General features: G+C 49.0%; 1 protein-coding gene across 1 annotated transcript; it reads left to right on the top strand.

Annotated features, from left to right (window-relative positions):
• Nucleotides 1-5,359: 5,359 nt before the first annotated feature.
• On the top strand, nucleotides 5,360-22,906 carry C5H1orf131 (chromosome 5 C1orf131 homolog). The gene is made up of 7 exons (XM_045150586.1): nucleotides 5,360-5,483; nucleotides 10,312-10,655; nucleotides 20,391-20,447; nucleotides 21,098-21,193; nucleotides 21,291-21,377; nucleotides 22,239-22,291; nucleotides 22,519-22,906. The coding sequence occupies exons 1-7, from the start codon at nucleotides 5,396-5,398 to the stop codon at nucleotides 22,649-22,651; spliced, it is 858 nt and encodes a 285-aa protein (XP_045006521.1). The 5' UTR covers nucleotides 5,360-5,395; the 3' UTR covers nucleotides 22,652-22,906.
• Nucleotides 22,907-23,107: the final 201 nt, after the last annotated feature.

The following is a 23,107-nucleotide window of genomic DNA, read 5'->3' as shown; positions in this document are numbered from 1 at the left end:
ACCCTTACTGCCACCATTTCTCTTCCACTCAGCCTTTCAAAACCCAACTATCTCTCTGCCTGGTCCCTTTACTTTCCTGAAATCTCAACCACTCCACCTACACCTTAGGCATCATTCTAGATGCCTCTTCCCTCACCTGTTACCAGGTTGGTGTGCACTCTGCATTCAGACTGGCCCTGCCTCGGCTTGACTCTGGGCAGCCTGCACTCAGTGTCAGAGACTCCTGGCCTTGTGGGTTTGTCCTCGGAGTCAATCCTCCTGGATGCCACTGTGCTCTTTTCAAAACACAAGCTTTTCTCTGCTTATTTTAATACTTAAATGAGAGCTGGAGAGATGGTTTAGCAGTTAAGGCACTTGCCTAAAAACCTAACGACCAGATTCCCCAGTACCCACGTGGAGCCAGATACGCAAAGTGGCACATGCATACGGAGTTCATTTGCAGTGGCTGGATGCCCTGGTACAGTCATTCTCTCTGTCTGTATATACATTTTTTTCTTTGCTTGCAAATAAATAAAACTGTTTCTTAAAATGTTTTAAATATTTTATTAATTTATTTATGGAGGGGGTAGAGGCACATGAGAGAGACAGAATGGGCTGGCCAGGGCCACCTACCCATTGCAAACAAACTCCAACACACGTACCACCTTGTGCATCTGGCTTCACATAGGTACTGGGGAACTGAACCTGGGTCCTTTGGCTTTGCTGGCAAGCACCTTAACCACTAAGCCATCTCTCCAACTACTAAAAATTACTTAGTCCTGCCTCTCTCAGAATAAGGCCTAAGTCATGGCTGGTCCCTCCTTCCACTCAGGCACAGCCCACAAATCATCCACTCCCCAGTGAGAGGGCTGAACTGCTGCAGCATGCCTCCTTGCTGTCAATGCGTCACCCCTGAGAGGCTCTCCTGAACTCTTCGCAGAATCACCCCCACTTTGCTCACTGTGGCCTCTCAGCCTGCTGGCCATGCGGACTGCAGCGAGTTCACATGCCACACCTGCCTGCATGCCTGTCTCCCTAATAACCGTTCTGCAAGCATGACTTCTCCCTAACATCGGGCCATGTTGCTAATTGAGCCACCCTAACATATCACCCACTCCTGCTCATAAGGCCAGAGACCCTTCTAGTCTAGTTAATAACACAATTATACCAGCTCAGACTCAGCAGACTACCATTACATAGAGTAAGGGCTAAATAAGATCACAGGGGTTTTCCAGTTCGTGGTCCTGGGCATGGAAGGGCAGGAGCAGCAGCAGTCAGGAATGTCCTGGAGCTTGTCCATGCAAACAAGACCACTCAAGAGAGGGAGAGCAGCAGACACGTGCATTTAAAAAATATACTTAAAATGTTTATCTGCAAAGAGAGAGAGAATAGGTGTGACAGGGCCTCTAGCCACTGGAAACAAACTCCAGATGCATGTGCCACTTTGTACATCTGGCTTTATGTAGGTACTGGGGAATCAAACTCCAGTCATTCGGCTTTGCAGGCAAGTGTCTTAACTAATGAGCCGCCTCTCCAGTGCAACATGTGCATTCTGAATAAGCTTGCTCAACAGGATTAATGACCGCCCTCTTTGTTTCTCTGATCCCTTCAAGGCCAAAGCCACACCAGAAAATGGTGGTCCCCACCTCTGGTCCCTCTTCCTTCAGTCTTTCTATGCAAAGGCTTCTTCCCTCAATGAGCTGTGCTGGCTCCGGCCTCCCAGGGCTCTGGGCAAGCTGCTGGCTCTGTAGAGCAGCTCAGCACTGCAACACAGTGGTGAAGACGGCACAGTCCCCTGTGTGGGGACATAGGGCATAGCTGAGAGAGGCACTCATCAATGCCTTTCCCCACTGCGCACTCGGAAAGCACTCAGCCCTCACCCACAGCTTGTGTTCTCTCTGGCCACTGTTCAACAGCTCTGCCTCTACCTGCACAGTACTGGCATCTTCTCCTGAGTCTGCTGAACCCTTAATCACTTGATTACTTAGTTATTTGTCTATCTGCAAATGGAAAAAATATGAATGTACCAGGACCTCTTGCCTCTGCAAATGAACCTCAAATACATGTACCACTTCATGCATCTGGCTTTACGTGGGTACTGGGGAACTGAACCCAGGCCAGAAGGCTTTGCAAGCAAATCCTTAACCGCTAAGCTCTCTCTCCAGACCCCCCCCAAACTTTTGGGAAAGCCAGAGTAGCAGCCAAGTACCAGACTCTAGTTACCTGCCCAGAGTTTCTCTTCCCCTCTCAACCCACTTCTGTGCATTTCTGATATCGAAAACATCCTATCTGCTGCAGAGTGCTAAATCAACATCTTCAGGTCACACCTTCCTTGTGGTACCAGGACCTTAACTTGAAACCTGGATGTCTTCCAAACACTTAGGATGTATCTGGTCTATATCATGGTAACACTCAACTTAAAATCTCACATCTCCAGGGTATTACCATGGGATACTTTTTATAATCATGGAAAATGTTAATAAAAATTGAGAAAAAAAATCTCACATCTCAAGCTGAACACATCCCAACCTAACTAAACCTGCTCCTCTCCTTGCATTTCCTATCACCAAAAGATCAGCACCTGCCCAGTTGCCAAATCACAGAAACGCAACAGCCTACTTCAGACTGCCTCCTTTTTTGACTCTTACATCATCCCACTACCAAGGGCCACTGACTTCCTGCCTTAAGTCACACACAAATTACTTGAGCCACCTTTTTGGCTTCACCACTGGATTAGCCCAGTGTCCAAACTGATATCCGTGCTTTTACCACACACCTTCCCTCTCCTGACACTCTTCCTACAGTCTCTACTGAAGGGAAAGGCCTTCACACAGACAACCATGACAGAAGCTTACTAGCCTTCATATAAATGGTCTCCCACAAATTGAAGATTCAGACCTTGATATATCCATGACACACAAAACGACAGATTCCTGGGACTGGGGAGATGGTTTAGCAATTAAAGGTGCTTGCTTATAGAGCCTGATTGCCTGGGTTCTTTGCCCTAGCACCCATCACCTACATCCTTAATTTTCCTTCTCCTGTTGCCTTTACTCTATCCTTCCTTAACTGACAAGTTTCCCACATACATATGAGGCAGTGGTTTTCTTACATCAATGTCTTCCCTGTCCTGCCACTCACACTACAAAAACTCAGCACTGGGGCCTGGGGAGATGGCTCTTGCTGGCAAAGCCTGTCATCCTGGGTTCAATTCCCCAGCACCTGCACGATGCCAGCTGTAAAGTGGTGTGTGTGTGTGGCATGCATGCGCCCATTCATACATACATACACAAATAAAGAATAAAAGTAAACAAAAACTCAGCTTTGGTGCCACCACCTCTCAGAAGCCTTCTGAGTTCCCAGACAAACCTGAGCCTCTTCTCGACTCCCACGCATGTGTGCATGTGTGCGCACGCACGCACGCACACACGCGCACACCACTTTTCCATCATTGCTTGCATTTGCCCCACCTAATTGTAATAATCTTTACAACTCCTATGGCCGTAAAGGCAAGGAAGTCTTAAGCAATGAGAATAGTAACTGGGATAAGGCAGGGACTCCTAATGTTTGCCATCATCTGCAGGATCTTAAAATATCTCTAAAGGGCTACTTTCAGATTAGACAGAAATTCTTATGCAATACTAATGTGATGCAGGAAGTAAGGCAGCCTTGAGTAGTAAGAAAGAAAACGTTTAGGTGCTCTCAAGGAAGTCCGGCCATTTAGTGAGTGTCTTTTCTCAGATGGTGAGAGCCACGTGGTAAGGACTCCTGTCCAGCCTCCAAACTAGAAATGCTCACAGCCAGACAAAGCTGACAAGAAGTCTTAAAGAACCACTGGTGAAAGCTGGGCACGGTGGCTCCCAACTCTAATGCCAACATTCAGGAGACTGAGGTAGGAGTATGTGGGTGAGTTTGAGCTTCCTATCAGGCTGGGCTAGAGTGAGAACCAACCCCTCCACCTCAAAAAAACCACACGCAAAGTGCGTTTGAGGCCTGGGACTACAGAGTGAGCTCCAGGTCACTGGGGTAGAGTGAGACCCTACCTCAAAGAAGACAAAAAGCAAAACAATCTTTAAAAATCTAAAAACAACAACATACAAAACAAAAATACCAGTCAACACAAATACCCATAAGCCCATGAACCTCTTTAATGCAAGTTGGGCGACAAGCCTCTTTACCAGCATGCCTGCTTGGAAAACAATGGTGAACTATAAGAACTATGAGGTGGAAAGGCCAGCAGCAAGCCTTCCAGAAGCAAGCAGTTCGCAAATCATGAACCCCAAGTTCTTGTGAAGAGGAAAGGCCGTTTGCCCACGTACCAAAGAATACTGTCCCAGAAAGTAGCAATGTTCCCTTAGAAACTAGGGGTTTTATTTCTTTTGTTCTTTTGATCTTCCTGCACCAATTAATTAGCACTACAGTCGTCTTAAATCACAAAACTGATGCTAACTGCCAGGGCATGTTAAATGGCCTTTTAAAGGCAGCATGCGGATGCAAACCTAGAAGCCTAGCTCTCTGGAGGGCAATACATGACTACCACAAGGTCTAGGCCAGCCTGCGCTTCACAGCTAATTCCAAGACCGACTGTTTCAAAAACAAACACACAAACAAACAAAGAGAAAGCCCAAGAAGGTGTTTAAAAAATTTCTTCTTCCTTTCTTCCTAAAGTAGATAAAACAACAAGCTAACAAAAACAGAGCATGAGTTACAGCCCTTCCACCTTGACAGCTTTTTCTGATGAAAATTGTGAGCAACCAAATACACTATTGAAAAAGAAAAGGAAAAAAAAAAAAAAGCAAAATCCCGTACCAGTTAAAACCCAAAGAGGAAGCCCTCGGTGTTGGGGTGTTTAAAAACAAACAAAACAAACAAAAAGGCAGGCGAGTTGGAGCCCGGCTGGGCGGCAATGACAGCTGCGAAACGATCCGGGGACGGACGGACCGAGAGTGGCGCCCGGGCCGGCGAAGGCCCCGCGGACCCGAGAGCTCACACCTCCACCCCCCGGCCCGGCGCACGTCGTCCCCGCGCCCGCGGGCAAGCAGGGGAAGCCAGGCCCGCCCTCCCGGCCGCCCCGCCCGGGCCTCGGCGTCCCCGGGGGCCTACCGCGCAGAGCGCGCCGGGGCCGGGGCCGGCGGCCGGGCGGCGGGCGGCGGGCGCGCTCGGAGAGTCCATGGCGCGCGGCCGTCCCGGGCGGGGCCTGCGCTCGTCTGCTACGCGGCCCGGCGGCAGCCGCGGGGGGCGGGCCCCTGGCGCGGGCCGGCCCCGACTCGCCCCGGGCGGCGGCACCCTCGGCGGCCGCCGCGCGGGACCCCGCGCTCCGCCATCTTCGCCGCGCGCCACGCCGGAAGCGGAAGTGGAAGCGCGAGCGGCGCGCGGCAGCTGGGGTCCGGCCGGGGCGGAGGTGGGCTCGGAGTCCATGGCCCCCGATCCCCAGGCCCGCGGGGCGGAGCCCGCCGGGTCCGAGTCGCGGCTGGACGCGGTGCTGCGGAGCCTCTACGACCTGGGTGAGCGCGCGCCCGGCACGGGCTACGGTGTCGGGGCCGAGGGCCCCCGGGGGCGGACGCGTGGCCCCCGCCACCCCTCAGTAGCGTGGGGACCTGGGGCCGGGCTCGGCGGGAGGAGGCGCTTGCTTGCGGAGCCTGACGGCCGGGGTTCGATTCCCCAGCACCCACGTAAAGCTAGATGCACGAAATGGTGCCTGCGTCTGGGGCTGTTTGCAGGAGTACAGAGAGCCTCTTTATTCTCTCCCTACAACATATTCTTTAAATTTATTTAGGGGTTGGAGAGGTGGCTGAGCAGTTAAGGCCCTTGCCTGGGAACCATAAGGACCCGCGCTCCACTCTCCAGATCCCGCATAAGTCACTCCCACAAAAGTGAGGCAGATGCAAGGTCTCACTTGGCCACTAGGTGGCGCAAGTGTCTGGCGTTCAGTTGCAGTGGCTGAGGCCCTGGAGCGCCAATTCTGTCCTGTCTGCCTCTCTCTCTAAGAATTAAAATAGAGAAAAAAATGGATTTTTAAAGCCAGGCATGCTGGCAGACACCTTTAACCACAGCACTGGAGGTATAAGTAAGGATCGCTGTGAATTCTAGGCCACAGGTCAGCCTGGGCTACAACCTTCTCAGACCCTACCTTGAAAAATCAAAAAACTATTTTAGTGATCTAGGTGTAACCCCATGAGATAGATGGTCATCCAGAATGGGTTGGGATTTTGAGGTGATGCAACTGCCTTTAAGTCACCCATGCTCTTGAGTGAAGGTATTCTAAGAAAGAAAAAAAAAAATGTGACCCTCTTTTGACTATCAGACTGTTGAAACAATGGGCCCTATTGAAATTTCAGGAATGACGTGATTGGAAAGAATGAAAAAGGCTGAAGCCTGGTACCAGCCAGAGAGTAGCTAGTCTCCCACGAAGAGATTTTTATATAATTATGACAACTTACAGGAGAGACTGGAGCCAAGAGATTGATGGGTCAGTGATGGTTGAGACTGAACCTTGGCCAGGACTACTTACTTATGCCGACTTCTTGCCCTCTATTTCACATTTTTAATATTTATTTATTTATTTGACAGAGAGTCGGGGGTGGGGGAGCAGACAGCCAGAGAATGGGCATGTCAGGACCTCGGGCCACTGCAAACATTCCAGATCCATGTACCACCTTGTGCATCTGGCTTACATGGGTACTGGGGAATCCAACCTGTGTCCTTAGGCTTTGCAGGCAAGAGCCTTAAACGCTAAGCCATCGCTCCAGCCTTTGCCCTCTATTTAAACCTAAACCTCATGTCAGTGTTCCCAAGATGGACTTGAGGGGGGTGAGGGCTACTGAGCCTCCATTCCTATTTCCAGTAACCACACTGAATAAATACCTTATCTGTTTTCCAACCATATATATGAAGCGGAGTTTTGGGGCGTAATAAATAGGTTTAGTTAGTGCAAGGGCTAAAAGAAAGGCCCTCTGAGAGAGAGACACACCCAGTGTATGTATGGGCTTCTTGGGGAAAGGCACTACTAAATGGACATATATTCCATTTGGGTGATTTTCAAGTTACATCTCAAAAAGTTGCTAAGAAACACCCCCTTTTTTTTTCGTTTTCTGTCTTTGATAAGTGAGATCATAGAGTGACTTCAGAGCAGAGGTGTCTTAGATGGGTTCTAATTTGATAAAGTAAGACCTGGAGCCACTAGAGTTGTGTAGGGGGTCTAGGACATGACTTTTACTGCAATGAGGGGCTTTTTCTGGTGAGATTCTTAGCATTGTAGGTTTATAGCTGGGAAGGAAGACAGGTCTTCAGCAGGTGTTATTTGTACCAAACTGCTTACTTGATAAGAGACTTGTAGTAGACTCTGGGGCGAAGGGTGCACCCCTACTCCCCAAGTTGGATGACATTTTGCTCTCCTTCCTTTTCTTACTGGGGAAAAGGAAGATGAAAAACCTTGTTATTGAAGATCAGCAACCACCTGGCACGTCAGCTTTCTCACATGGGAGAGCTTACATGGGTGACTTCTGGGACCAAACATGTGCAGTGACATTGTTTCTGTTTTGGACCCATTGCTAAGAATTGTAAGGTCATCTACACACTAAAAGCAATAGCTTAGTTGTCGTTTTAGAGAACTCCCCAGGCCTGAATGCTTTTGTGTCAGCCCTTCTCCTCCCCCACCCCCACTCCCCCACCCCTGCTGAACTTTCACAGCATAGATAACTATTGCTAATCCCATTGCTACAATGGGGAAATAAGCACCAGAGGTTAAGGAAGCTTAGCCTGCAGAGCCTGCATGAAGCCTAGTATCAGATTTATTGAGATTGTGCACTGTGTGAATATTTCGCGCAGGCTCTCCCAGCTCTTGGGCATAATGGAGAACAGAGAGGCAGACAGGTGTAGTCTCTGGCCTTCAGAAGTTTTAAGTCTGTTTTGCAAAGCCCTAAATACAGTTTATGCCTACACAGGCTGGAAATCATTATGCTAAGATGGCCTGGACTGTGCCTACTCATTTTATATCCCTCAGACCAAAATTTAGTTGGTTCTTTTTTGTTTTGTTTGAGGTAGAGTCTCACTGTAGTCCAAGCTGACCTGGAATCCATTATGGAGTCTCAGGGTGGCCTACAACTCATGCTAATTCTCCTACCTCTGCCTCCCGAGTGCTGGGATTAAAGGCGTGCACAGCCACATCTAGCGTTTAGTTGGTTCTTAATACATATTTGTTGCATTGCTTGGCAGTTAGAAAGCTCGTATGCATCTGCTGTAGGTGAGTAATGAGACCTGGAAATTTGGCTCAGACTTTCAAGTCACTGCTCAGAGTTGGAGCAAATGAAACAACTAGCAGGTAGGGAGAAAAATAAAGGCACCCAGGGGCTGTAGAGATAGCTCAGTGGTTGAAGGTACTTGCTTGTAAAGCTTGACGGCCAGGATTCAGTTCTCTGGTACCCACATAAAGCCGGATGCACAAAATGGTGCCCATATCTGGAGTTCATTTGCAGTATGGCAGGAGGTCCTAACATGGCCATTCTCTCTCTCTCCCTCCCTCTTCTTTCTCAAATACATAAATAAACATTAAAAAAGAAGAAAATAGGGCTGGAGAGATGGCTTACCTGTTAAGGCACTTGCCTGCAAAGCCTAAGGACCAATGTTTAACCCCCCAGATCCCACACAAGCCAAACACAAGGTGATGCATACACACAAGGTGGTACACACGTCTGGAGTTCGATTGCAATGGCTGGAGGCTCTGGCACACCAAATTCCCTCTCTCTCTCGTTAAAAAAGAAAAAAGAAAAGAAAGGCATTCAAATTAAACCATCATCCCAGGTTCTTTTTACTTCATAACTAAAAGAAAACAAAAGACCTTGACACATATCTATAACCCTAGAGCATGTTAAAAATAAATGCTGGTGGGCTGGGGAAATGGGGAAAGTGCTTACCTTCAAAAGCCTGGTAGCCTGGGTTCAATTTTTCAGTACCCTATAAAGCCAGATGCACAAAATAGTGCTTGTGTCTGGAGTTCATTTGCAGTGACGAGGCCCTGGTATGCCCTTAACACACACTCTCTCTCCCTCTATCTCTCTCTCTCTTTTTTTTTTTTTTTTTTTTTGTTGTTGTTTTTCGAGGTAGGGTCTCACCCTGGCTCAGGCTGACCTGGAATTCACTATGGAGTCTCAGGGTGGCCTCCAACTCTCGGCGATCCTCCTACCTCTGCCACCCAAGTGCTGGGATTAAAGGCATGCACCACCATGCCCGGCCCATGCCTGGCTTAAAAATATATCTTACAAAGAGAGAGAGAGAGCCGGCCCATGCCTGGCTTAAAAATATATCTTACAAAGAGAGAGAGAGAGCCGGCCCATGCCTGGCTTAAAAATATATCTTACAAAGAGAGAGAGAGAGCCGGCCCATGCCTGGCTTAAAAATATATCTTAAAAAGAGAGAGAGAGAGCCGGGCATGGTGGCGCACGCCTTTAATCCCAGCACTTGGGTGGCAGAGGTAGGAGGATCGCCGAGAGTTGGAGGCCACCCTGAGACTCCATAGTGAATTCCAGGTCAGCCTGAGCCAGGGTGAGACCCTACCTCGAAAAACAAAAAAATTTAAAAAATTTTTTTAAAAAAGATATTTATTTATTTATTTATTTATTTATTTGACAGAGAAAGAGGGAGAGAGGGAATGGGTGCGCCAGGGCCTCCAGCCACTTCAGACAAACTCCAGATGTGTGTCCCCCCTTGTGCATCTGGCTAATGTGGGTCCTGGGTAATCGAACCTGGGTCCATTGGCTTTTCAGGCAAATGCCTTAACTGCTAAGCCATCCCTCCAGCCCAGTTCTGGGAACTATTGCCTTGATGTCACAGAGTAAGAAACAAGGGCGATGACCCAGTCAGTACTTGGCACTCAGGAAGAGAAGGCAGGAGAAATTGGGAGTTAAAGGTCATCTCAGCTACATAGCAAGTTTGAAGACAGCTTGAGGTATGTGTTAAGAAAAGAAATAAAAAGGCTAGAGAAATTGCCATGAGAAAGGTGAGAAAGATAGCATTTTGGATTCTGTAAATTGTGCAAACACACCGTACTTGAAATAAACAAATAGAGCCAGACATAGTGGTGTACTCCTTTAATCCCAGCACTTAGGAGGCAGAGGTATGAGGATCGCCATGACTTCAAGGCCATCCTGAGACTACATAGTGAATTTCAGGTCAGCATGGACTATAGTGACCTACCTCGAAAAAAAACAAAAAAAAAAAAAAAAAAAAGAAAGAAAGAAAAGAAACACACACATGCACACACAAATAAGGTGCCTGTAGCTGGGACAAGTTCATTAGCTACAGCCAAAATACTCTTTTTTGTGTTGGAACAAACAGGAGAGACAGAAGATGAGCAGAAGAGAACCAGGAAGAAGAAAGGAAACAAGAAGGGAGACGTGGAGGCCGTCCCAGCCACAGCCGCAGAGCCGCAGCCTCCACCTGGGCCTCTGGGGAGAGGCCAGAGGAAGAGTGCTTCCAGCTTCTTCAAGGAGCTCAAGGAAGAGCTGCGCTCTGCTCCCCCCGGCGCTCTCCCAGCGCCTCCTGCAGGGCCGGAAGTCCCTGCTGCTGCCCTGCGCTCGCCCACGCCCCCAGAGACCCACAGCAAACGAGTGGAAGTGGTGGAGTTCCACAGCAGAAGTAAAAAAAGAAAACCGAAGACAGACCCAGAGGAGGGCACCAAGGTAATGAGGCAGCTGGGTTCTGTGTGTGTGGTGACCAGAGCATCAGGTGGTGAATCAGGAGTCCCCAAGGCGACCTTCAGGCCAGAGGATTTGCCAAAGGATCAGCTCATGATTCTTACCCATAATACAGGCAGGCTGATTGGCTGTGCTTACCAAGCTAGCCTCCAGGGCAAAGTTGGCATTGACCGTAAAGATCGCTGTTGAGGGAACCTGGGCACACTTTGGGGCAGCAGTGCTCAGTGTCTGCAGTGGGCATAAACATCTAGTCAGCAGAACGTTCTGGCTTCACAGGGCTCTCAGTAGCCAGCCAACCAGGACTGTGTAGGGAGTTTCAGGGTTTGATAAGCCCAGGCCCACTCAGCTGACCTTTTCCCACTCTTAAGCCTTGTGTGTCTTAGTGCTCAGAGAAAAACCTAGTTGCTCAACAACGCTGCCACGCTGCTCTGTGCCAGCCGCCGGTCTGGAATATAACTGAACAAAGCGCCAGCCGTCCTGCCTAAGGAGCCTGCATTCTAGTGGAAAGCAAGTTGATTTTCCTCTGCAGCATTCTTTCAGACAGCTCTCATCTGACCCAAAATTCAGTGCTTTAAGGAGGTACAGCTACTTTGGCAAACTGTTTGTTTCCCAGCTTTTTACAAAACTATCCTAACAGCTTTTTCACGTTCATTGCTAAAATCCTAAAAGCCCCCCGCTCTCCCCGAGGTAGGTCTCACTGTAGTCCAGGCTGAGCTGGCATTCATTCTGTATTCCCAGGCTGGTCTTGAACTCACAGCAGTCATCCTACCTCTACCTCCCAGATTTCTTTAGCATTCCTCATGTCCCATAAACTGTTGTCTGTCATGAAGTGATAGTTGTGTTTGTTTCTAAGACTGCTACATCAAACTGCCACAAAATTGGTGTCTTTGTTTTTAGTTTGAGTTTTTCTTTTTAATATTTTTTATTCATTTTTTATTTATTTATTTGAGAGTGACAGACACAGAGAGAAAGACAGATAGAGGGAGAGAGAGAGAATGGGCGCGCCAGGGCTTCCAGCCACTCAAATGAACTCCAGACGTGTGCACCCCCTTGTGCATCTGGCTAATGTGGGTCCTGGGGAACCAAGCCTCAAACTGGGGTCCTTAGGCTTCACAGGCAAGCGCTTAACCGCTAAGCCATCTCTCCAGCCCAGTTTGGGTTTTTTTCAAGGTAGGATCTTGCTGTAGCCCAGGCTGACCTGGAACTCACTATGTAGTCTCAGGGTGGCCTTGAATTCATGGTGATCCTCCTACCTGTTCCTCCCCAGTGCTGGGATTAAAGGCATGTGCAACCACACCTGGCAAATTTGGTGTCTTAAAGCAATAGAAATTAATTGTCTTGCCATGCTAGAGGCCACATGTTCAACAAGGTGTGGACAGGTCCACACTCCCATGAGGGCTCTGAGGTGAGGCCTTCCTGGCCTCTTTGGCCAGGCTGGCTCCAAGCATGCCCTCATGGCTGCAGCGCTGCGGTGTCGGCCTCGCTTTCATCTTCATGGATCTGAACCTCCCAGTCCCCGCTGCTGTCTCTTAAAGGGGCACTTGGCATTGAGTTTAAGGCTCCCTCTAAGTCCAGGGTGATTGTCACCTCTAAAGATCCTACTTGGCACTCTTAAGTTCCTTTTCACAAGTAAGTGGACACAGTCTTCTGAGATTAGGCCATGGTCCTATCTTTCTAGAGAGCTCCTGTTCACTAGAAAGGTAGTTGAGTGTGCATTGTTCTCTGTGGGTGTATGAACACATGAATGCTCGTTGATTTGAAAAGCATTTGCTGGGCAGGGTGTGCAGTTCAGTGACAGCCCTTGCCTCGCATATAGGAGGCCCTAGGTTCCATTACCCAGCACAGCAAACCACTAAACTTATCAGTGTTTTAGAGTGTAGGTACCCTTTCATGCCACCTCACTAACATCTCTTCCTCAAAGAAAGGAAGGTTTTAGGTTCACTAGAGCCACAAGCTGACCATTCCTTTTATCCCAGAGGAGGACCCTACAGATGTCTTCTCTGGTTATGCCATGCTATAGAGACGCTGAGACAAGATTGCTTTGGGATTTGAAGAGTAAAACTGACATAAGTCACATCAGCACCTTCCCTCACTGCCGCAGGCATCTCGGGCTCCCGTTTCTAGAGTGGAAAGTGTTCTTATGAACAGCAGGGCGAAAAGGTTGGCATCGAAGGAATCCGGTTCCCACCAGAGCAGCAGAAGTGCCTGCGACAAGCTGTCCAGCTGTCTCCTCGGGCCACAAGAGCTCTTTTCATTGCTGGGTTTTCCCAGGAGCCTGTTTCTTCTACGTTTTGAACTCCTTGATGCTCTGCCCATTCTTCTTTGTGAGAGAATTGTCCTTTGAAAATGTTTGTGTATGGTAAAGAGATGGATGGGCATCTGACTGAGCGCCAGCCTTGCAGCGAGTGAGGTGCGGCGTGGGTGGGGCTTAGGGTGCGCAGTGCTGCACTAAGAGCTTATGTGGCGGCAAAGGGGTAGTTGGGTCTTGTTCTCTGAAAGCCCTTAAGCTAAATGGTGAACTCCATTGCACAGTGGGGGCATCAGCTGGCCATTACTGAACTTCAGGAAGGAAGAGGAAGTAGAGAATTTGGACACTGGTCCAGCTGTCTGGCTCTGCTAAGCCCAAAAAATGACTGTCTTTCCCTGGACTAAAAACTTAGACTTGAGCCATACATTCTGTGATGAGACTTGGGTTGTGCCTTGTGACAGCTTTTCATGGGCATATCTGGAAACGTGGCCACAATTTACAAAGCATCTTACTTGTTCAAGTGTCTACCCTACAAATGAACATCTTGGTGTTGTTTTTTAACTTTTAACAGAGTGACTACAGAAGTTGTTTCATAGCACTGCTAGGTGACTGGTCACCATTCGTGTCCGTTTATCCCACGGACCTTTGCTGTCTGCTGTTTATCCCTTGAGATGCAGCAGTGACATGTGTGGACCTTTATCTTTGTGGAGTTACCATCTCCCGTGGGGACAAACCCAAAGAAGTCAGGAGTTGCAAACACTGGTGGAAACAAACAGGGTGCTGAGAGGAACAGGCAAAGCATGCTCCAGGCAGTGCAGGGAGCGCGGCCCACAGCCTTGCCAGCCTCGGCTGTGGGACGGCTAACCAGTTAGTTCAAGGAACTGGGAGGCCAGGAGTAGGACAGAGGCCTGTGGACACAGCTGACACAGGAGAGCTGAGGAAGCCAGCTCCAGTTAGGCCTTGCAGGGAGCTGTGCGACCTTCTGACTCCAAGTACTTGGGAACAGTCAGGAGTGGTGGCCTGCACCCATAATCCTAGCACTCAGGAGACCTAGACAGGAGGATCACCAGGAATTCAAGGCCAGCCTGGGCTATATAGTGAGTCACAGGCCAGCAAGGGCTGGAAACAAGAGTTCAAAGCTAGTGTGGACTACATACTGTTATTTTGTGCAAGAACACACAAGAAAGTGCACGTGAAACCACCTGACAGTTCCAGGCAGGCGCGGGACGTGATCTGCTGCACGCTTGCCTAATGCTGGTGCTGGAGGAGGGTTTGGTGCAGTGCTGTGGTTGGAAGTGGGGTGGCTGAGGGTTCGGAGCCATGCTTTGGTCCCTGGGGAGGTGCTCAGTGGCTGGAGTGCTTGCTGTGCAAGCATGAGGACCTGGGCTCTGATCCTCCACCCAAAGTCAGAGCTGGCCATGGTGCGCGCCTGTAATGTCATTGTCGTGGAGGTGGAGACGGGGATCCCTGGGGCCTGCTGGTTTCCTAGTTTAGCCCAGTCAGTGAGTTCTGGGTTGATGGGAGTCTGAGGCCAACCTGACTTGAGTTCCAGGCTAGCCTGGGCTACACAGTGAGATCTTGTTTTTAAAAAATATAAGGTCAGACTGGAGAGATGGCTTACAGGTTAAGGCATTTGCCTGCGAAGCCAAAGGACACAGGTTCAGTTCCCCAGGACCCACGTAAGCCAGATGCACAAGGGGCACATGCATCTGGAGTTTGTCTGCAGTGAGGCCCTGGCGTGCCCATTCTATCTGTCTGTCTGTCTCTCTTCTCTCTATCTCTTTCTGCTTACAAATAAATAAATAATATAAGGTCAATCATAAGAGGAGGAAAAGATTATGACATCAAAAGTAAAAGAGAGACTGATTGAGATGGGGAGGGGGTGTGATGGAGAGTGGAGTTTCAGAGGGGTAGGTGGGGGGAGAGAGGGTATTACCATGGGGTATTTTTTATAATCATGGAAGTTGTTAGTTAAAAAAAAAACTTTGATGTAAAAAATATATATGTATAAGGTCAGCTGGGCATGGTAGTGCATGCCTTTAATCCCAGCACTTGGGAGGCAGAGGTAGAAGGATCGCCATGAGTTCAAGGCCACCCTGAGACTACATAGTGAATTCCAGGTCAGCCTGGACTAGGGTGAAACCCTACCTCGAAAACAAAATAAATCAGGTAGACCTTACGTCGACTTGGCCTGCAATATACATGTGTACCCACACAAAAACAAAAGCACACTGTGCATATTTACACATGAGAGAGAAGAAACCACGCTTTTCTAGGAGCCCGGTGGCCTGAGAGGATGAACATGCGTAGGCTTGTAAGTTGTGGGTGCCAACTGTAGGCTGAAGCCACACAGCTGATGCTCAGCTCCTGCTGTGCCCGTGCCAGCCTTCTACCCGCAGCTGCCCCGTCTCCTCTGCCTCTGCCTCAGGAGTCTCATTCTGCTTTTGGATCTAGATAGAGGGGGCAGAAAGCAGAGGAGGCAGCGGGAAGGTCTGCCAGTGTGATTCTCATGGGATCCTCAGGGTTCCCCTCATTTCACAGAGGAGCAGTGACAGAGTTGCCCTGCAGTGAAACCTTTACCCCACGTAGTGCACGTGCTGTTCCAAACACCGGAGCTCTGGAAAGCACAGCTTGGTGGGGTTGTTTTGTCTTGTTTTTAAACAGGCGCAGCTTTATTGGCAGACTGACCTAATGAAGCTTCCGTTCACCGAGTGTCGTGGAATTTATAGCCATGGCTGCAGAAGTGCTGGGCATGGAACTGGGGACAGGGCCCAGGCCAGGCAAGCTCTCCCCCACTGACCCACCCTGCAGGCCACTGCTGAAACTCTGTGTGTGCTATAGGTTGCTTCCTGTACTTTCTTGAAGGTCACGATGTCACAGTATTCAGTGTAAAAGGTGGAGCCTGACCCTAGGGCATCCAGCTACAGAATTGTGGGTCTGAAGCAAGCACCTGCCGGAGGCTGGAGTCTGATCACAGGCTCTCTGCCTCCCAGGCTGTGTGCTTGCTTAGCTACTGCCTAGGAGAGAGAATACCAGGCAGGCGGAGCTCTTTGCTCTCTGATGAGGCAGGTGGCAAGAACGCTGGCCAGACCCAAAGCCATTTCCCCAGGTCCCCAGGTCGTTTCCCAAACACCTGACACCCAGGTGCTTCTCCAGATCACCTCCCACTCCCTCCGAGGCCAGGCAGGGCAAGTAACAAAGAAAGCTAGTTGAGACAAACCTTCTTAACATCTCTAAAACTGTCTTCATTATTTTTTGAGGGGAAGGGTGTGTGTGTGTGTGTGTGCATAGTATTGAGGTGTGAGGTGTGTGTATAGTGTAATATGTATGTGCTGATGGAGCCGCCTGTGGGCTCACCTACAGTGGCCAGAGGGAGGTATTGGGTGCCTCCCTCCATCACTCACCTGCCTGGTTTTTCCTTGTAATTGAGTCTTACTGAGTTGGAGTTGGCTTTTGGAGAGCCCTGGCGATTCTCCAGAGTCCACTGCACACAGGACTGGGGTTACAGATGTGCATGGCCACATCTAGTGGGTACATGGGTTTTCAGGTCACCCTCGGGCCCTCATGCTTATGCAGGAAGAACACTTAACTGCTGAGCCATCTCCAGCCCAACTGCCTTTGCAGAGAGAATCTCTCTATATATCCACATACTCTTAATTGGAGATAGGTTGGATATCACAGGGCTGAGGAGATGGCTCAGCAGTTAAAGGCACTTGCCTGCAAAGCCTGACTGCCGGGGTCTGATTCACCAGTACCCATGTAAAGCCAGATGCACAGAGTGGTGCATGCAACAGTAGGCCCCAGAGTGCCTGTACTCTCTTTCTCTCCCTGCCCCTCTCTGAAATAAAATTAAAAGATGTAAAACGTTAAGGGGGGGGGGCTGGAGAGATGGCTTAGTGGTTAAGGCATTTGCCTGCGAAGCCAAAGGACCCAGGTTCAGTTTCCCAGGAACCACATAAGCCAGATGCACAAAGTGGTGCACACGTCTGGAGTTCGTCTGCAGTTGCTGAAGGCCCTGGTGCACCCATTCTCTCTATATATCTGCCTGTTTCTCTCATACTCTCTCTGTCAAATAAATTTAAAAAATTAAAAGACTCCAGTTGTGCAGAAATGTTTTGGGCTGGCAAGTCAGCCATCACACAGACATGTTCCCTGATCCTGGGGCACAGTTCCTGTTTAGAGAAGTGAGCAAGTGGCATGGGATCTGCACTGTGAGAGGATGTCCTGGACTGCAGGGTGCGCTCGCTGAGCAGGGTCCTGGGTGAGCTGACACCCTTGTCCCCTGGGGGCCAGCACCTTTCCTGCTGTGGTGACAGCCTTGGGGCCAGGGATTGATTGGGGACAGTTCTTGCTGGCCTGATGTGCACTGTCATAAGCAGTAGTCTCCTTAAGGTCTCAGGCTTCCAGAGTTGTGTGGGTTTGACTCCCCGGGGGTGTGGTTACGTCACGTAGTTCGAAGGCATTTTCCACAACACTTTCCACTAGCAGTCATTATAAAGCAGATCCTCACCATGGCAAGGCAGCTAGCGCTTTGAAAGTTTTGGTGGCGGTTATTCCGAGAGATGAGAAGACAGAGGAGTGACTTACAGACACACGTTTCCACACTTCAGCCCTTCGCCCAGTCGCACTGTTCTGAAGCCCTCACCACGTGGAGTTTTCTCTTCTGTGAGGCAGGTGTTGCTCTTTCTCTCACCACCCTTTTTTTTTTTTTTTTTTTTGGTCTTTTGAGGTAGGGTCTCACTTTAGCCCAGGCTGACTTGGAATTCACTCTGTAATCTCAGGGTGGCCTTGAGCTCACGACAATCCACCTACCTCTGCCTTCTAAGTGCTGAGATTAAAGGCGTGCGCCACCACGCCCAGCTCCTCTCGCCACCTTTCTTCTTTCTTGCTTCATCATTCCTTAGCCCTTGAGACTCTAAAACACATTTTCTCCACATCCCCTCTTGCTCAACTGTTCATTTGCTTGCTGAGCACTGTGCTTACATGGTTGGTTGATATTTAGAGATGTGGGCTGACCCCAGGTGTCTCCCCCATTCCTATTATGATAAAAAAAAAAAAGTGTGTGTAACATAAAACCGACCATCTTGCCTCCTGTGGGCATACAGTCCAGTGGTATTACCTCCTTCACCAGTGTACCCGTCACCACCATCCGCCTCCACAACTTCATCCTCCAAACTGTACCTGTCCACCTGGGTTCCCTTTCCCACCGCAACCTCTCAGCTCTGTTCTGCTCTTTGTTAATCTGACTGCTCCCCATGCTGCATATAAGTGGAGTCATATTGTATTTTCCCTTTGTGACTGGTTTATTTCACATGTTAATGACTACCATTATTAATGATAATTGCACTTATAGTGACCCTTTATTTTTTTGTGGTTTTCCTCATATTTGCTAAGTTATCGTGCTACCTCTGAGCTACAGTCCAGCCCAGAATTTCATTTATTTATTTATTTCTAGTTTTTCAAAGTCTTGCTATAGCCCAGGCTGACCTGGAAGTCACTGTGTATGCTCAGGGTGGCCTCCGACTCTTGGCAGTCCTCTTACCTCTGGGATTAAAGGTATGCGCCACCACACCCAGCTTTAATATTTTTTGTAATTTTTTTTAAATTTATTTGAAAGAGAGAGAGAAAGAGGAAGAGATGAGAATGAGTGCACCAGAGCCTCCAACCACTGCAAACAAACTCCAGATGCATGCACCACCTTGTCCATCTGGCTTATGTGGATCCTAGGTAGTTGAACCTGGATCCCTTGGCTTTGCAGACACACACCTTAACCACTAAGCCATTTCTCTAGCCCCCAGAGTTTCTTTTTAAGTAATGAGTAATAGTCCATTATATGAATGCACAGTGTTTTCATTTATTCATTGCTGTGGACATGTGAGTACATTCATGTTTTGGCTACTGTGAATAATGGCTGGCCTCAAACTCTTATGAACATAAATGATAAAGCACACATACACATATATGTGCTTGTTTGTTTTTTGAGATGGTCTCACTATGTAAACCCAGACTGGCCTCAAATATGATAATCCTGCCTCTGCCTCCTAAATGCTGGAATTATCAGCATTTAACACTATACATGGCTAATGGGTAATATGTATATGTTTGTTTTGGATTTTTTTGAGGAAGAATCTCATTTTAGGCCAGGCTTACCTGGAACTCACTCTGTAGTCCCAGTCTGACCTCAAATTCACAGCAGTCCTCCTGCTTCTGCCTCCCAAGTGCTGGGAGTAAATGCGTACACCACCATGCCCCAAAAATGACAGAAGAAAAAGACAAAGCCCCTATGAATCGGGAAATGTCAAAGGCAACAATAGTTAACACCAAAATACAGCTTATTTGAGAAGGGTAAAACTGACCAAGAATAAAATACATCATTCAAGTATAACACGGAACCTTTCCTGACATGGGAAGGGAGATTCACACTTCCACTGCAGGCCTGCGTGTCTGGCTTTGTGTACATAGGCCTTGTTACCTTTTTGGGATGCATTCCAATCTCACCAATGCTGAGTGCCCACCTTGATCTTGGGGTGCTGGGCGCCCGGGGGTGAGTGAGTTCTCCCAAGGTTCGCGGACCTGATGGTTGGGGGTTGGGAGGCAGTGCGGAGTGCTTGGAGTTGTACCGTAGCTGCTCACCTGTCTCTGTTGGGAGGCAGTGCGGAGTGCTTGGAGTTGTACCGTAGCTGCTCAGCTGTCTCTGCTCTCCAGGTCTCCTGACTTGGAGAGCAAGGGGCTGATGTGAGCGGAAAATCCCTCTACCTGCTCTCTGCACTCGCAGCTCTGTGCCCGGGCAGGTGGGCCAGCGTGTGGACGGCTGCTGGCGCCTCGGCAGGATTTTCACCACTTTCTTCCTTTGTGGAAGATCTTGGTCTTTCCTGCTTCTCTGCTGTGTTTGATAGTCTCCAGATAATGTTTTTAAAAATAGGCTTCAATTTATTTTTGTTTATTTGGTGGGGTGGGGGGAGCAGATAGAGAAAGAATGGGCATGTCAGGGCCTCCAGCTGCTGCCAACAAACTCCAGGTGCATGTGCCACCTTGTTCATCTGGCTTCTGTGGGTCCTGGAGAATCAAACTTGGTTCCTTTGGTCTTGCAGGTAAGCGCCTTAACCACTAAGCCATCCCTTCAGCCCATGACTTATTTATTTATTTTGTTTTTTTGAGGTAGGGTCTTACTCTAACTCAGGCTGAACCTGGAATTCACTATGTAGTCTCAAGGTGGCCTTTAACTCATGGCAAGCTTCCTGTATCTGCCTCCCAAGTGCTGGGATTAAAGATGTGCACCACCACACCTGACCTGTGCCTAATTTTTTTAAAAAACTATTTTTATTTGTTTATTTGCAAACAGAAGGAATGGTTGCACCAGGGCCTCTTGCTACTGCACATGAACTCCAGATCCATGTGCCACTTTGTGCATCTGGCTTTTCTTGAGTATTAGAAATTTGAACCCTTAATGAGTTTTTTTTTTTCCTTTGCAGAATAAAACCAGTGTCCTAGAGAAGTATGTAGATATTCAAGAATTTAACCTAGAAAAGGTACGTACTTGGAGATTATTTATAGTTCATCCTACAAGTTTATGTTTACATTAAGTTTATTACAAATGAAAGTTTTCAATCCATCAACAGCTTTATTCACAGTACTAAAATGCATGTTTTACGTATGTAATAACCAGGCAAATGGTTAAGAAAACCTCAAGCGCTCAAATGTTGCAACTTGTTTTCTGCATGAGGGTTTTACAGCTGCAATGCCAGTGATGTGGTGGTGAATGAAAGACAGGAATGTGTGCATTCTTCTGTGGCTGTAATTTCTAAATGCCTGAGAGAGGGTAAGAGGAAGTCACTCGGCCACTGAGAGCGGGACTGGTGACGAGACCTCTTCTGAAACCTGTGGCGCCTGCACATGCAGCAGTGTGGGCCGAGGGGCTTTTCGTGTGAAAGGGCCAGCTCGCGTGCTGCGGAGCCCATGGATCATGCGCAGGGAGTCTTTGCTTCACCTTCGCCTGTGAGGTGGCACAAGGGCGAGGGGCCTGCAGGGGCACGGTGAGGTGAGGTGGCAGAGCCCTCTTGGCACTCCTGCAGCCACATGGTATGACGCAACTGCAGGAGTGCCAAGAGGCCCCGGAACGCGCTTCTGCCTGCGCCGTGGGGCTGTCGGGACGCCTGGGCTCAGTGTTGTGTGTCCGCAGGCTCGTTTGGAAGTGCACCGCTTTGGGATCACAGGTTATGGCAAAGGGAAGGAAAGAGTCCTGGAACAGGAGCGGGCCATCATGCTGGGGGCTAAGGTGAGGGGCCGCCTGCCATTGCCAAGCAGGGAAAAGTGGGGGGGGGGGGTGTCACAGGGGATGTATACTGATGACATGTCCTGTTCTTTCATTTCAGCCTCCCAAAAAGAGTTATGTGAATTACAAGGTTTTGCAGGAGCAAATCAAAGCAAAAAAGGCTGCAGAGGAGGAAGCAAGGAGAGCGGTGGGTGTGGTGCAGTCTACACTTTACTCTTTTCTTTTTTTTTGGGGGGGGGGGTTTGAGGTAGAGTCTCACTCTAGCCCAGGCTGACCTGGAATTCACTATGTAGTCTCAGGGTGGCCTCGAACTCACGGCAGTCCTCCTTTCTCTGCCTCCCGAGTGCTGGGATTAAAGGCATGCGCCACCACGCCCGGCTACACTTTACTCTTAAACTGGAAACGAAAGATGGGTGCTCCCTGCTGCCCTGCAGGAAGCTTCTGTTTGCAAAGCAGTTGGGACACCCAGGTTGCCTGATAAGTCCCCCTCAGTACCAGCCGCTCTTCATCGAGGCAGCCAGGGCCTCTGGCCTAGCCACGGGAAGCCTGGCTTTGCGGCAGTGAGCCTCTGCTCACGGAACGCCACTGCTTAGATCCTTCCGTACGTCACCTCTTCCATGCATTTCCTGTGTAAAGCCTATGAGAACCATGAGGTGGGTGTGACGTTCCTTTCATGTCAAGTGGAAGGCTCGACTTCTGGCGTTTCTGTTTTATACTGTCATCTTAACCTTTCACGTTGGCTGGACACATACTCGATCTCCCTTGAGCTGCAGCCCCAGCCCTTGCTGCTTTGTGTGTGAGCGGGGGTCTTACTGTGAAGTCGGGGCTGCTTGGAATTCATACTCCCCCGGGGCTGGCTCACAGGTGTGCACTGTCAGCCCCAGTAGCCTTAAACATTCTTGAAAGGACTTCAGGGGGACATTTTGAGACTTGGGTTTAGTATGTCCACTTGAAGCATTTTTTAAAATAGACAGTGTCTCTGGATTTTTGTCACACACATGTTGCCCTTTTTTGAATCTCATTACTGACACATATTTTCTGAAATCAGGCTCAGGACACAGAGGTTTTCAAGAGAAAGAAGAGGAAAGGGCAGGAAGACAGGTGAGTGACAACAGCAGTTGGCTGACACTGAGTCTCATGTTTGGTTCCAAGCTGGTATCGTGGGTGTGTGGCACCCGCCCTCTTGCTTGGGAAAGGTAGGGTTAGTAAACTGCTCAGAACTGAGTCTGGAACCTTGTCCAGTCTCCTGTGTGGGGAGGAGTCTCAGGGTGGGCTGTAGGGCCACTTCCTGTGTCTGACTGCACACATCTTTCCCACCTTAAACACAGGAGGTCCAAGAAGTCGGCTCCCAGTATTTTGTCGAGTGGACGGATTGGACAGGTTGGGAAATTCAAGAATGGGACACTGATTCTGAGCCCAGGTGATATCAAGAAAATCAATTCTTCCAGAGTGGCGAAGTGAAGTGTCACTGCAAGGAGGAACATGGACAAGTGGCATGCAACACTGGGCCCTGCCCACTTCAGGCTGTTGGTTCATGTTTTGCACACTTGACTTCATTTGAGGAGAGTGATGCAGACAACCCTCCTCACTGTTCACATGTGGGTGCTGGTACTGAGCACTGGCCACTGCTCAGGCTTCCCTCCTGTGGTCTGGTCCTTGGTTTTGGCCACATTTGTTTGTAATACACTCTCATAAATGATAGTGATTGACATTAAATTGCCTGGCAGCATTTTTTTTTTATTTTTGAGGTAAGATCTCACTCTAGGCCAGACTGACCTGGAACTCATTCTGTAGAAGTAGGCTGGGCTTGTACTCACAGTGATCCTCCTTCCTCTGCCTCCAGAGTGCTGAGATTAAAGGCGTGTGCCACCATGCTTGGCTCCTTTCAACAATTTTAATGACAATGTTACTGTCTCA

The sequence above is a fragment of the Jaculus jaculus genome, chromosome 5 (genome assembly GCF_020740685.1).
Source record: "Jaculus jaculus isolate mJacJac1 chromosome 5, mJacJac1.mat.Y.cur, whole genome shotgun sequence".
Taxonomy (NCBI): domain Eukaryota; kingdom Metazoa; phylum Chordata; class Mammalia; order Rodentia; family Dipodidae; genus Jaculus; species Jaculus jaculus.
This window is presented reverse-complemented; position numbering and strand designations above follow the sequence as displayed.

Excerpts from the sequence above, each read along its gene's own strand:
- C5H1orf131 (XM_045150586.1), top strand. The coding sequence starts at position 5,396 with ATGGCCCCCGATCCCCAGGCCCGCGGGGCGGAGCCCGCCGGGTCCGAG. Across the intron at positions 10,656-20,390 it reads ACCCAGAGGAGGGCACCAAG|AATAAAACCAGTGTCCTAGA; the intron begins GTAATGAGGCAG and ends TTTCCTTTGCAG. Across the intron at positions 20,448-21,097 it reads AAGAATTTAACCTAGAAAAG|GCTCGTTTGGAAGTGCACCG; the intron begins GTACGTACTTGG and ends GTGTGTCCGCAG.